The sequence below is a fragment of the Pundamilia nyererei genome, unplaced genomic scaffold (assembly GCF_000239375.1).
Source record: "Pundamilia nyererei isolate P.nyererei 1_Seehausen unplaced genomic scaffold, PunNye1.0 scaffold00021, whole genome shotgun sequence".
Lineage (NCBI taxonomy): Eukaryota > Metazoa > Chordata > Actinopteri > Cichliformes > Cichlidae > Pundamilia > Pundamilia nyererei.
In genome coordinates this window covers 3,878,523-3,893,873 of record NW_005187422.1, presented here as the reverse complement: position 1 = coordinate 3,893,873, position 15,351 = coordinate 3,878,523, and the positions used below count along the sequence as shown (strand labels likewise).

General features: G+C 40.1%; 1 protein-coding gene across 5 annotated transcripts in view; it reads left to right on the top strand.

Moving 5' to 3' along the window:
• The window catches only part of iqsec1b (IQ motif and Sec7 domain ArfGEF 1b), a 234,192-nt gene that overhangs the window by 131,400 nt on the left and 87,441 nt on the right, over positions 1 to 15,351 (top strand). For all 5 annotated transcript variants that reach the window (XM_005726693.2, XM_005726692.2, XM_005726695.2 and 2 more), the window contains one exon: positions 9,559 to 9,612. In XM_005726693.2, coding sequence (XP_005726750.1) covers positions 9,559 to 9,612 — 54 coding nt within the window. The remainder of the gene's footprint in view (positions 1 to 9,558; positions 9,613 to 15,351) is intronic.

The following is a 15,351-nucleotide window of genomic DNA, read 5'->3' as shown; positions in this document are numbered from 1 at the left end:
ATAGTGATCGTTTGATATATGGACCTGCAGCGGAGTTTAGACCCAGACACGGCTAGTGACGTCAGACTGAACAATCGGATACAGTAACTGACAGCATGTCATATTATTTTTTAAGATAATTTCTAGAAAAATACCTTAAAAGACATCAATACTACAATCATGGTGTAGTTCAATGATTCTGCTAGGCTTTACTGGAGGTAAAGCCTAGCAGATAACAAGAGGATTTATGTCCCTGTTTTTGCAGACCTGAATATCCAAAAGGCCAAGCCCCTAATTTTCAAACAATAGTATAACGGAGTTATAAAAAATGACCCACTGTGGAGTTGTTGGGAAGAGGGAACCTGCTTTTTTACCAGACTCGGAGTATGCTTACTGCTGCTGTAGAGTTAAGAATTTCAACATGATAGTCTATGGAAGTAGTTCCCAAACTTTTTTTGCTAGGTATAGTTTGTTGGGTTTCTTTTGTTTTCGTTTTTTTTCACTATGTAATAATATTCAACATTGTCATCAATACATTTTTTTAAAAATGTGCAAAATGGGTTTAAAAACATAAACAACTGTGGGATACAGTTTGTCCTTGACTTGAACCGGGAATACAAATTGTGGCAGGATCAGTGTTGTGCCAAGGTATGCATCCCCGACAAAACCCGCTCCCCACACTTAGGGAGCATTCGCTGGCCACGTAGTGCGGATCCAGTTTACTCCACCTCCATTACAGATTGGGCGTGGAAGCAGTGATATTTTAGTTTTGTGAAAAGTGAGTGTCGTTACATTACCATTCAGTTTGAGGGTTACAACAAAAAATTATATATTTATTCTCACGTGGTATTGGACAGGGTTATTTTAATAAACGAAGGACATTTTACCTGATAATTATTTTTATCCTCCTATAACTTTCCTGAACAAAGAGCTAAAATCTTAGTCGTTATAAGAAATGTTTGTGAACTAAAAATCAAGAATGTGGGATACTGTTTGTTTGGAGATCCCAGCGTGTGCTCCCGATGCAGGGGAAATTCTGTCAGGGATCCCTACCTTGGCACGGCAACTGTCGTGGAGGTGAATCCAGTGGCAAGATATGCTTCATCATATGTTCTAGTCTTTGGCTTGGAAGCATATCTAGCAATGCTTCAACCTCTGCTTTGCTTTGCATTTCCATTATGCTAGCAGTGTCCAAGCATACTTTTTTTTTTTTTTTTTCCCATTCCGCCCACTTTGGGAATCACTGGTCTATGGGATTGACTAGCTTCTGTCTCCAGTGGCTATTAGTGGAACTACTGTTTTTAGCACTTCCACGTTGCCTTCACTTTTTAGTCCCACAAGTTGCTGCTTAAGTATAGGCAGCTGAAGTTTCTGATATGGATCAATGTCTACAACTGCTTTTATTTTTAAAGGTTACACTCCATCAACACATATACATAATACATATAGTACTAATGTTTCTGGACTGATATTGGCACACACACAGTCTTTGAGTTGCTTCCAATCAGACAACTAAACCAGTCTGCTGTAGCTAAATCAGAGTTGATGGTATCTTGACGTAAGAGTAGTGTGAAGACGGGTCCATTTCCATGGCTAGAGATAGAAAATAAATTATTCAGGTGTGCCTTTGGCCTAATGTGAGGCATGATGAAAGTAGATTTTAGATTAACAATGTGCCGACACTACCCTTTTGCTCTGAAGCAGAGGTCCAGTGGGACATGTGGGACAAGCTTCAATCAGTGAAAACACACTGCCATCTGTTGGGCCAATCAGTTTTAGTGACTCCACACACACTCAGCAAGACACACACACACACACACACAGTGAAGCCTCACAACTCTGACCTCATACCATTATTAAAACTTTGTAGCCATTTTCTCAGATGATATCAGTGACATCGGAGGGTCACCGTGGTGAAATTAACCATCTTTGTAACAAGAAACAGGGCACTTATGCTCCTTGTCACTTTTTTTGCGTACATGCTCGCTGCACTGATATGTTGAAAACTGCTTTCGGCTTGGCTGTCTCATGAAGTTAATAAAACATGTGCAACTGTATGATCTTGCACAGCCCCAAAGTGTCAGCAAAGAGGAGGGAGCAACATCATTTTAGGGACTCTATTTGCCAAAAATCTGGCAACAGGACTGACTGGCACCATGTCTTTTGAGTCAGGGCTGTTAGAATTTAGGATTTCATTCTAAACACAAACTCTTCATCAACTTTTAATTAAGCCTTAAAAGCATCAGTAATGTTCTTGGTACAGACAAAACAGACAAAACTTTAAAGTTGCCTAACGTAATTTGGTGCTTGTTTGCATGCTCCCAAAAACACCCCTCACCAACAAAGCCCTCAGCTGTAAAGATGGCCGGTAAATATCTGGTCAAAAGGTTTTATCAGCAGATCCTTCAAGTTGTGAGTTCCAGCCAGCACATATAAAACTTGTTCCCCTGAATCTACTAAAACCCTGTCACATGGTTTCTGAGTAGGTACTCAGCATTGCTTGCCATTGGCATTTCAGTGATGCCAGTCGGTGACCCGGTCATTCATCCGTAACAGATTTTGCTTTTGTGGAAGTCGCTTAAGTCTTTACAACAACATATTCTGTTCCTACTTCCAACACTCTTACTATAAGAAGGGACTGTTCAGTGAGCACTTACAGTGTCTGCTGATTGGTGCTGGGCAGGTAGCATGCCGTAATGCTGCAGCTGCTGGAAACAAGACTAGGGCTGACACAAACGATTATTTTGATAGTCGACTAGTCACCGATTATTTTTGCGATTAGTCGACTAATCAGATCATGCATCCATTGGACGTAAAACGCACAACTTACTGCACTGCATAACTATCAGCTTACAGCTTGAAGTGTTTAGGGTATGTGCCAACTAAAAATAAAGACAAGATGATAGTTTATTAAACTTTTAATGAAATTTGCAGATTGTCTCAGTGGAGTTTAATGAACTCAGCTCCTTGTGATCTAAAATATAACAGGACACTGGAGTAAATTCTCCACCATCTCACACTTTTGTTTAATCAGTTTTCTGTTTGACGTTTATTCAAGCTGTGTAAAAACTATATAACTTTAATCTCAGCCAAAACGATTTATTCAGGAACAAATAAAATACTGAGAAAAGCCAAACAATAACATTTTAAAGTTATTTTTTGGCTTTTCTCAGTGTTTTATTTGTTCCTGAATAAATCGACTTATACATCTGAGTGAGTGTGTGTGTGTGTGTGTGTGTGTGGGGGGGGGGAGTTCGCTGTTCTCCTTGAACCCCCGGTTAGCTATCGAGCTGGTGGGTAACAGATATCTCCGAAAACATCGGCGCACTTTTCCAAATATGTGATGTCTTGATAAACCGAGCAGATATTTGAAGCTACATTCTCGCCTGAAAATATCTGAAAATTTTATTTTGTGATCCAGAAAGTGTAATATTAGAATTAAGTAGCTGCCGCCATTGTTGAAAACTGGAATTGGCTAGGCCGCGCTACGAATTCTGGGATAGGTTGGGCCACGAAGGATAAACCCATCCTTCAATTCTGGGGAAAAGGAGGAAGCATTTGTCAACTGCATTTGAAGGAGTCTTCAAATTTGGACAGCCTTCGTAGCGTCGCTGTAACCTAGTCGGCCTACAAATGCGGCCTCCGAAGGATGCGGCCCCTGAATTTGAACACAGCTACGATACCGGACCCTGCTTCTTCTTCTTCCACGTTTAACGGCAGCTGGCATCCTTGTACATGTATTGCTGCCATCTTCTGTTTCAGTCCATTATTACACTCTTAAATCCTACTGCTTATTCCTGCATCTTTCAGGATCTTACAAAGCTTCAAACGGCATGTCGACTATTAAATTAGTCGTCGACGATTTTGATAGCTGACGTAATCATGACTAGTTGACTAATCGTGGCAGCCCTAAACAAGACTCATAAAAGAATTTAGAATGAGCCAAACCATTTAAGTAGTTGGCTGCAAAACCCAAAAGATGAGCAGTCAATCTCTCTGGTGTGAATGACACTTTTAACATTAAATAAAGTATTTTAATCTGTGTTTAAGGATGATTGGCGCTTTGTCAAGAGCTTTGCACATGATTAAGATAAACTTTCACTGTCTCTAAATCTTTGAGACCCAGCTGAACTAAACTGATTCTATTAAAATTAAGACCTGAGGCAACAGTTTTACATCTTTAGATAAATGCTGCTGACTGCCTGTGCTACCCCTCAGCCTTCAGTGACTCAGTTATTGATTTCAAAATCCAACTTTGCAGAAAACATAACCTCTGACTGAGGTCGCGGTCACTGAGATAAGAACTCGTCCAAGGTTGGTAGTAGCTACACCTATGCTATTGATTTCAAAATTCTAGCTGACTTCCTTCTGGAGTTATCGCATTCACAAGATTTTCCAAAAAGTTGATCTTAGACCTCTGACCTTTAGATCAAGGTCACTGAGCTTTGTCACCTCATTCTCAAGTTATCGCAGTCGGAAACTTCGGTGTCCACACTGCCCCCACACTCGGACACCAGCCCAGCAGGGTGACAGCAATATTCAGCCTTTTACAACTGAGGGGTAAAAAACTGTAGTTGACTGCTTACTAACAGAGCCAACAGATTTATTTCACGCCATCTCTTCCACCTTCTCACTTGGTGTTACACAACACATACTTGACATGTTGTATTGGCAACGTCATTGAGGGAAATGTGTGTGAAGCTGTAGTAACAGGCCTAAAGGCATTAATATATTAATTACAGATTTTATGAAACTACATTATGTCGCCAGGCTTTGCCAACTATTCTATATTGTGTTTTATTTATTGTGTTTTCCAAACTGTGGTGCTTTCCAGAAGGTGTTAGTTTTAGTCGTTTTTATAGTATTGCTTGGCTATTTTTCCTGTTGTGTTACATTTACTTTTGTACGGTGTTGTATTTTGTATGCTGGGTCACCACACAAAAAATGACTTTGTCTGAGTCACAGTAAAAGGGTCATGTGATCCTGGGTAGAGAAGCTTTGATTGGGCTCTGATCTAGATGTGAGGCAAGACAGCCGGAGGAGGGAGACAGTGACCGCAGAGATGGAACTGCCTCTTAGCTCCTAACTTTCCTTCACACCCAGAATATGCTCGTGCACACGTGCTCATACACAAACACAGAGTTCATTATTGCTGTGCATTCACTCCCATCCTTCCTGCTACTGCCTTGAAGTGATTAGCAAAACAATGACACAATCTGCAAAATGTTTTTCCCACAGAAAAGCTTGTGCTCAATAAACTGCCATATCATCTACTGCACTAAAGAACCTCATGATTGAGCTTCCTCTTCACAGCCTCTTTCCCATCCTGCTTCGTGTTCTCCTGACTCCCAGCAGGGTACTGCAGTAACTGGAATTATGTGTTTGTGTGATGTTGTTGCTGTTGTGAGCCCCAGGCTTTTTTCTCTGATCAAGAAGGGGCCTCATGTCTGGGCCCTAATGCTTGCCTAGCAGTATGACTAATGCATCGTGTCCCTAGTACCAACCATATGGAATTTAGATAAACTGGACTAAGAGCTCCTTCTGATAAGACTAGTGTAAAAATAAACTATAGAAATAAGAATGGAAAAAATAAGACATTAAGATTCTATGTCACGTTTTCTGTGTAGCTCTTGAATTGATATTGCAACCTTCTTTTGATGTTTGTTATTGTTTACTCTTGTTATTGTTTAATCAACTGACCAGAAGAAGACCTGGACTTATCCCAGAAGGCATATTAATCATAAATGTCTCTTCCTGCTATATAATGGTAGGTTATTTCTGCACAGAGTAACCTTATTTCTGATTAGAATCAGTTGAGGAATCTCGGCACAAGACAGAAGGCCAAACAGGCCTTCCCATGTGCACGGTTTGATTGTTCTCCTGTCATCCTGAATCACTTTGGAATGCTTCACAGCCACATATCTATGTTTGCTGCTCTCAGTATCAGAACCAAAAGATTATGTCATCCCCTGACACAATTCTGCCTACTCTAGCTGAGTATTCAAAGCCCTTTTTACTACAAGTACCGTTCAACTATATATTTTCTGTGTTTTTCCTATACCCAAGCAGCCTGGCTAACATTTGTGCACACACAGTGATCAGCACATTGGGGTTCAGTGTCTTGACCAAGGATATTTTGACATGCTGGAGCAGCTAGGAAGTGAACCACTGACCTGTGCTACCGCCTGATCACAGCCACCTCCAATGCATTTATCTATTGTTTGAATCTTTTATATTGTCATTAATTAATGTTTCATTTAGCTTAGACTAAATCAAACATGCAGATTCATGCGCTGTGGTGACCCCTTGGTAAGCTGAAAGTAAGTGTAGGAAAACAGCCCTCGACTCCCTTAATGCATGATGTCCATAAACACTTTGCTAATGAGATGTGATCGCAATTGCTAGTTTCAAACCTGAAATACAATATAGGGTTAATTTTATTAAATAAGGGTCCCTAATGAAGCCAAAAAGCACAATAAAGGAGGGCATGCTTTAAGACAATCCTAACTTGTAAGTGAATAGTTGCGTTCTTTAAGCATTGCAAGCTTCTCTGTTTGTCAGCCAGATCCACTGTTTGATTGTGGCGCAAGGTGACGGCTCAAATCTTCACAAAGTGATTCACTAAGTGACATCACGGTGGCTATGTCCGTGTTTTTATACAGTCTGTGAAAGCACTGAAGTACTCAATTTTCAAACTCGAGATCAGCGTTCATATCCAAAGACTCGTCTGTAGTTAGGTTTGCAGTTGTATATATTCAAGACAAGATTGTACCTCCAACGGCACCGAGTGTACACATCAGAACAGAAGCCCCTAAAATTGCTTGATTGCCTGCTTACCTCCACTCCTTGACTGAGTTTAAACACAGTGCTTACAATTTCAGGCTGCAGGACATTTTGACTTTAGTTTACCTCTTTTTCACACTGGACTTGGATGAAACTGGCTTTAAATATTTTGTTGCCTATAACTAAAGTGAGCTACAAAAAACAATGAAGCTGAATTCTTTTGATTTTTTAAAGACTTGTATGTCTTTGACTCTTAATCTTGTTTTCTTAATTTGTGATCAAGTGTAATGTGTCATTTATTATGTAGCTGTCTGTCTCAATTGTTGTGTATGCCTTTTTGCACACAGGTCTCAATCTCAGTGAGACTGAGATCTGTTTAAGTAAAGAATTTAATAATAATAATAATAATAATAATAATAATAACCCTTCCAGTTCTGCAGTTGTTGTTTCCTGATGATAAACACAAGTGGTGATGTAGCCCTATGAGAATGCTGTGGATTGTCTGTGTCTGTGGGTTCTAGTAGTGAATCAGATGTACACCAATGAAAGCATGCTGTTACTGATCTGTCGCAATCCATCAAAGTGATAAACACACCCCGACCTATACCCCCACCTTTCTTTCTGACCGAGCAGACTGAAAACATTTCCAACCTGAATCGGACACATTTGCTAAAACTACACAGTTCACCAAGCGAGGCGTGGCTGTTGGACTTGCAGCAATGTCTGCTATTTGAATGTCACCAAGTCTCCAGAGAGGGAAAGAAAAGGATCTTTGCTTTCAGCCATTGCTATTGTCATGACAACTGCTTTAAATGCCTCATCTGTGATTGATGTTTCACTGCTTCTTTCTACCTTGCCTCTTGTCATGTCAGAGAAGTTCAGTCATTCCTGCACATTGTGTATTCCTGTGAGAGATGTGCAGCCGAGCACAGCGGCATGTGATACATACAAAGCATATTCAGCAGTTCTGTTATCAGCTGAGTGATAGTACAGCTTTTTATTTTGTTGTTAAGCAATTTACCTGCCTCCCCCTGCCTATTTCCAGCCTTCTGTGACTGTCTTCACTCCCCCCCTTTCCCACTCTGTGATTGGGGCATATATCTTCCACAATGCTACACAACTTCACTCTTGCTCTACTCTTTAATGGAAGGTGTCACTGAGAAGCAGTCACCTCATTCCTGCTAAAACAGCGTTTCCTCACCTGCTTTCTTGAAAGCTTTTAACCCGACTCGACGAGAAAAGGGCCAGCACACAAGAAAGGTGTGGAACCATTTCTACCCAGGCTTACTCTGTTGTGTCATTCTGATTCCTTTACCTTGATAATCTTTTGTTTAGCAGGTTACAAGATGTGACCAGCTGGTTGGACGGATTATACATAGGTAACTCTTTTTTTTCCCCAACCACTGTAGTCAGGGTTCAATCGCAAATCAAAGTATAGCTGGCTCAGTTATGCATTTGTCAGAAATGCAACTTAAAACCGATGAATTTCAACTGGGAAGTAAAACTTTGCAGTCATCGGTGCTGGCTGCACTTGTGAAGAGTCAATGGAAACATACATCTTTTCCATTTTTCTGAACACTGTTCCTTGACCTAGAGTTTCAAAATGCCATGTGGAGAAAACAAGTTCATAAAAACTTTGGAAAAGACAAAAACATTGCCAAGACAGTCCAAGTGCATTACACAGCCAGAAGGGAATTACTCAGTGTCTTTTGTAATGAATACTCCTGTGCAGTCTATATTCAGTAAGATACCTATAAGAAAAAACAAAGGGACTGCAAACAAAGTGTTAATCACCTACATCACTTCTATTATCTTTATATAGCGCAATCACATGACCCCGTATGAACAAGCACTTGGCGAAAGTGAGAATAAAAAACTCCCTATTAACAGGAAGAATCCTCCAGCAGAGCCAGGCTCAGGGAGCGGCGGGCGTTCTTTAGGACCTGTTGGGAGTGAGTGGAAAGAGTAGAGCAAAGACAGAAAAGAAGGCGACCTATAGTAGGGAGAGGCATGTACTGTAATGAAAAAGTATTTCGGAGTATTTTTTTTTTTTTTTTGCATAATTATTCTAACATTTTATTTTCAAAAAGGATCAGGCAAAAGAGGATTTTTATAGAATACTGTTAAATGTTACTATATCATTAGAATCAGACTACTTTCATAATCCCTTAGGAAATTATGTCCATATGTTCGGACAAGATCGAGTGGGATCAAAACAGTGAGTGGGTCATTTACATTTGAGAGAAGCAAATTGAGTCTACTAATAAATTAAATGCTATATTTAAGTTCTGTGAAATCTACAGAAGGTTTTCTAGTTTTTCCTTGATGCAGCGCTCTCTCACTGTAGCCACATTAACTGAGATTAAGGTCTGTACTTGCACAGTCGTTTCACTGTAACAGGACTCATCAGCTCTGAATCAGAAGTGTGGACCAGCCCTCATATTGACCAGCAGGCCAATCCTCTGTCAGCACCTCAGTGACCTGATGTTGACTACATAGACAGGATCTAGTCCTTTAAACATTTCTAGTCTATTTGCATGAATATAAATTAAGTGGAGAATTTGTGGTGCGATGTGTAGCAGCAGTTATATCACCAGTCAGCTGTACGTGAGCCATCATCTCAACTGCTGCTGAGCTTGAATGAGTGGCACACTAATTCAGTGTGTGTGTGTGTGTGTGTGTGTGTGTGTGTGTGTGTGTGTGTGTGTGTGTGTGTGTGTGTAAGGAGTGGGTAGGAGATTTAACTGTGAGGTAGTCGCTGTGTACCTAAGCTTTCTGCTTTCCTGTTCCCCCCAGACCAGACACAGAGGTCCCCAGCTCCGTCATGATTCACAGACGCCACCATCACTCGTGAGTAATTATTTGAATGTTGTACATATGGGAATTTTATGCCCATGTGCTGAAGTGTTAAAGCTGTGAAGCAAAAAACATCCAATCAAGAGAAGGGAAAATGTGTGCTTGGAATGCTAAGTCCTAGCAATTGAACTAGTTTCTTATTTCTTCATATGAAGGAAGAAATAAGGAGTGCACTTTTTACTGTATGCATGCTGATCTGTGCATATGTTGTGTGTGCATGTTGTCAGCAACAAAAACAACCAGCGCTGCTCCTGGAGGCTAAAAAGTGGCTTCAACATTTTTCTGCTGCACTACAGAAGTAAAGCTGGACTTTATTTACGTAGCGCTGATGATGTCACACCAGAAGAGCTATTTTTAGAAAATGGTCTGAGGAAAACTGGTGGGGGTTTTTTCTTCCTCTCCTTCTTCTTTCCTGCACATTTCCTGGAACATTATTACTATTCAGAGCCCTTCACATGTGCATGTTCTTCCCTCAGCGCGTTTAATCTCATTGTTTTGGTCAATTTAGAGAATCTATGAGCCACTGATTGCTTTCACAAAGCAAAGTTTGTCAGGCAACAAACACACACACACACAGTCAACTTACTGTACAGAAGAATTTCCAGTGTGGTTTCATAATTACATGATACGTGTTGTTTATCATTTAAAGTGACCGACTGCATATTAGTCTCAGTGCTAGCAGCCAGCAGGCATGATGGGAGATGCGGTGGGGTGGTGTTGACCTCCTGTTATTCCCACTACCCATCTGCCTACAAATCTCATCTGTTAGTCCCATGATCTTCATTAGGCGTTTTGTTTTCTCCGACATCCAGGGAGTCACATAAAAGTCATCATTTCTGCCTCACTAGTGCTGGATTGCATAAGAAAGAAGGAGCTTCCATCTGTTCCACCCAGGGCTGGCTTGCCTGCACTCAGCAGACTTTTCATCTTATTATCACACCAAAGCTGCCTCCCCCCTCCCACTAGAGCAAGGCACAGCAGCAAAGCTGTTCGTCTGTGATGGATGTTCATGTGACCTGACCAAGCTCAAGGTCACTAGATTTCCTGAAGTTCCCCAGCTAAACATACCCTTCACGTGTCCAGCTGAGAAACATGGGCTTTCTTGTCTGCTTTAGTGTTAGAGAATAAGTAAACCTACTTCCATGACCTTACATGCACTAAGTAGATGCAGGTGTGAAAAAGCTGATGGCTCTATTATAATGAAGTCCATCTGTGTAATACACTGCTGGCCTGAATTACCTTAAAAATGGAAGGCCACGCTGAGTGCTCAGCATATTCAACTTGAAGTATAATGATGGATGGGACATTAGAGTGCCAAGCAGAAAGCACCAGGTGCTGAAAAATGAAGCTCATGGAGAAGTGCCAAAAACTGCAGTACTACTCCTGGCCACTTGAGGTTGACTCCAGTGAGCCACTCCTTATACTTTCCCAATGACCAACAACTATCAAATTTAAATGATAAACAAAGAATAGATTAGGTGGCTATGCCTAATCCATTATAGTACATTCATGGTGGGAATATTTTTGACTGACAGATGGCCTGACATAGGCTGCTGTAGTCCTTGTTAGGCAAAGATACACAGTACTGTTGTGAAGCCTTGAACTGAGTATGATTTTACTTGGTGTTTTGAAGGTGGATGTGAAAACCAATGATTGGACTTGACTTTGAAACAGCAGCCATCTCATCCTCACTGGCTATCGATCTGTAAAGGATAATTAATATAATAGAGTAAGAAAGTGGATAATTGCCGACATTCTTACTTTATCAGTGACTATAGTTTACACACTTTTACTTTTACTCTCAGGATTAAATTTGGGATTAAAATAGGAATTTAGCCAATAAAGTCATCATCAGTCATAGAGCAAAGGAAAAAAACGATTTTAATTAGATTTATTATATTTTCGACATAATTCTTTTCATTTTTCAATGGGATGGTACAGGCAGTGCCACTGCAACTGCTGATGTTGCACTTACATTCAAATAATGTATTAAAAATGATCATAAAAGACCTTGTTTAAAGAGTTACTAAGAATCCCATTTGCAATTTGCACCTGTGATTTATGAATTTCAAATCAGCTTAAGTTTTTCGAGCAGAAAGAGGATTTAGTGGTGGATCCTAGAAAACGGATTCTGTTCATCTGGTTGTAGCATTTTCTGAGTTCCCTCTGAAAATGCTACAACCAGATGAACAGAATCAGTTTTATGTCACTCATACAAGTCACTTTTTCAGTGTCAATTGACTGCAGGTTTGCCTAACCTTATAAATGGTACAGTTTAACAAGACCGTTTAAGGAGACACTTGGTGTCATTTTGAACAGAAAACCTTTTTTACAGGAAGAATCCGCGAGCAGAACCAGGCTCAGGGAGGGTTCTGTCTTTAAGATTGGTGTGTGTCATCTGTTCTCTTGGATAGATAAACCATGGTATCATCTACATAGCAATGAAAATGTAAGTTAATATTGCCTTAGGAAATCTTTTTACATTTTTACGTAATGTAAAAAGAAGTGGTCCCAGCACAGAATCTTTTGGAACTAATTTTGTGAAAAAGACTCCCTATTTACATGAACAAAATGGATGGGAATTGATAAGAATTTAGCGATTCCGATTCCATTATCGATATCACTTATTGATTCGATTCCTTATCAATTCTCGTTGGTTTCTCATTGGCTCCACTTTGAGAGTCACCATCATCTCTAAGCAGTGTATCAAAGACATTAAATTAGTGCAAATTAATTACATGTTGTGTGGTCAAAAGTTTGTGGATGCTGGATGTATTTCCCCTTGCCTGTGATCAGCATTGGGATCATTACGCATATTACACAGAACACTTTTCTTAAAAGTAATGCATTACATTACTTAATTATTCCCAGGGGAAAATAACTTGTTGTAATACATTACTTTCATGTTACTCTTCCAAACAACCTAAAAGGCACTGTCTGATAATTACCATTCAACAGTATAAACCTATAGGATACAGTCCTACACACCAACACAAATCCCTGCCCTAAGGAGGATGCACATATGATCTTTCTATTAGTAGTACACAGAGCAGGCAAAGAAAAAAAAATAGCACAAAGGGGCTTTAAAGGGATCGCCACAGTGATTCTACGAAAGAAACACGAACAGCTAGAAACAGAGGCCGCAGCCTTACTGCTCATCAGTTTGTTCAAGTTCAGAGTCTGGCTGATGGGCTCGGTTCAGCATTCACTCAGCTTTAATATCACTCTAAGTTCATGGCTGGGTTCTTGCTGTATATGCAGATGCTTGCAAAGAGCCAAAGTTGCATGAGCAGCACTTTACCATTGCATTCTCATTGTTTTGCGCAGTTAAAAAGTAACGTCCATATCGACAGTGTAGACTGTTTTCCTTCTCTGACACAAAAACTGAAATCAGCTGTAGGGCAAGGAATTGGACTGCTCAGATTCCCATCCCTACTGGAGTCTATGAAATAGATATGATTCAAACTACAGTGGCAAAATTCATTTGATACCAAAGGTACGTTCTAATCTCTCTGGTAAAATCTTGTGGTTAATGGTACTAAATGCGGCACTGAGTTCTAACTAGACAAGCACAGTAAGGTACGTAACCATTAATAAAAATTCATCATATTTATGGTTTAAGTATTAAATACTATTTGAGCAGTCTGACAGAAATAGGGTCTAAAAGGTACATATATAAATGTTTTGGGGGGTTTTTGTTACAATTTTATTGTGAAGCAATTCATGAAGTCATTACTAGCTAAAGTTAGGGGAATCCTCAAATCAACAGACCTAGGCTAGAGTGCTGAGAAGAAATCTGGGATTATTCTTGCTGTCGTCTTTCAATGAGGAATTCTACGATCGTCTTGCTTCAGGGAAGGAGTGTTTTTATAGAGCAAAGACCTGTTTTCTGGGCCAATCAACGGTCTTCTAAATCAGTGAATTGCCCTTTCATCTCCATTTTATGGGTTTAAAGTTTTCTTTTTAGAGAGCTGGTTGATTGGTATAATTCACAACAATACACTATTATACTATTACTCTGTTTGTTCTAAGGACAACCTATGGACACTTGATCCTTAGGTTGGACCAATTTTTGAAATGGAGTGGGCTAACCACATTTACTTGAAGCCTTTTTGATACGATGTTGTCTTGCTTCCCTGACCATTGTGTCTGCAGGCACAGTGTTCGCTCTGTGTTGTAGAATCCTGATGACACCCAGTTTGTTCGGCACTGGATGATGAGAGTCAAATCTTAAATACTTATTGCTTTACCGTAGAATATTAGCATTGTGGTGAGGAAGACACTGACATCGTTCTGTGAGGACAACATTATCATCCTTCCGGCAGAAGAGGGTAGATGCATGCTATTACTAGACCAGACAGACTGTCATGAGAAAATTTTCTCTTTTTAGTGACAAAAGTTCTTATGAGCCCTCGAAATGAGAACCTGGAGGCGAATACAGGAAAAGGGTAATAGATTAGATTAGTTTGTAAGAGATTGTAGGGTGACCCCACCCATGACAACAGGACCAGCTTCCCCAGCTTCATCTATTGTGGCTGACTTTGATATGGAGGACATGGCTCTGTTGTCCTCTCTTGGAATATCACTGAGTCATTGGTTCAGGTATGTGATGACACCTGTATGAAAATTACCTTCACAACAATTCACAGATCAAATTAACTCAGTGGACAAACATATCAAGTTCACCAAGGAGGAAGTGAAAAATGACAGACTAGCGTTCTTGAAATTGCCATTAGGAATGGGGGACATTTAAAAGTCAATGTATACCATGCCAACACAGATCAGTCAAGCCAGGATCCATCCTGTAGCTCAGGATGTAGAGCAGTCAGGTTATCTGCTAATCGGATGGTTGGTGGTTCTAGCCCTGGCTGCTCCAGTCTGCATGCTAAATATCCTTGAGGAAGATACTAACCCTAAGTTGCTCCCTGATGCATCCATCAGAGTTTGAAAGTGTGTGAATGTTAGATAGAAAGCACTTATATAGAAAAACCCTAGAAAAAGGTGCTTGTGTGAATGAGGCAAGCATGTCTTACTGAAAACTGATTGCAAATCCGTTTTTTCAGTTATGCCACATCACCATAGAAGTGGATCGCCTAAACTGGCTGCTGTTTTCTTTACCATTACCAATTGTGCTTGTGTTTTTATGGCTCTGCAAAGCCAAAATATCACCTGTGAAAGGAGTTCTTTCTTTTGGAGTTTCGTACTATGAGTGATGCTTTTTACAGGACACTTTTTAATCTATTCTTAATGTAAAAGATTGATTACTGCATTATAGAAATTACACTCGTCTGCCCATCTATGTACTGTAGCATACTTAGGTCATATTATTTTTCCTTACAATAATCAAATCAAGCAGGTAGAGCTGCAACACAGGGTTTTAAATTAATTGGTCTTTACCAGAATGTTCAGCATTTCTCCACAGAGCTTTCAGCAGGATCTTTGGGCATCAGTATTGTTCCCTATTTCCATTTATTGCAAAGGTAAATCCATCCACAGGTCTATAATGATGGACCACTGAAATATTTAAGGAGCCAGTGGTTAAACTTTAATGTGTGTCTCAGTGTTGCAGCTTTACATCTTGAAAGTTAGCTGTAGCTGTGTCGCATGGCCTTTTTGCATTACTTCAAACAGTTTAGGAATATGGCTAAATGATAAAGTAGTAAAGTAATCCTAAGCAGTACTGTCTTCCAGGTCCCTTTCTGCCTGTTGTTTTAGGCAGTGAGCATTTATGAA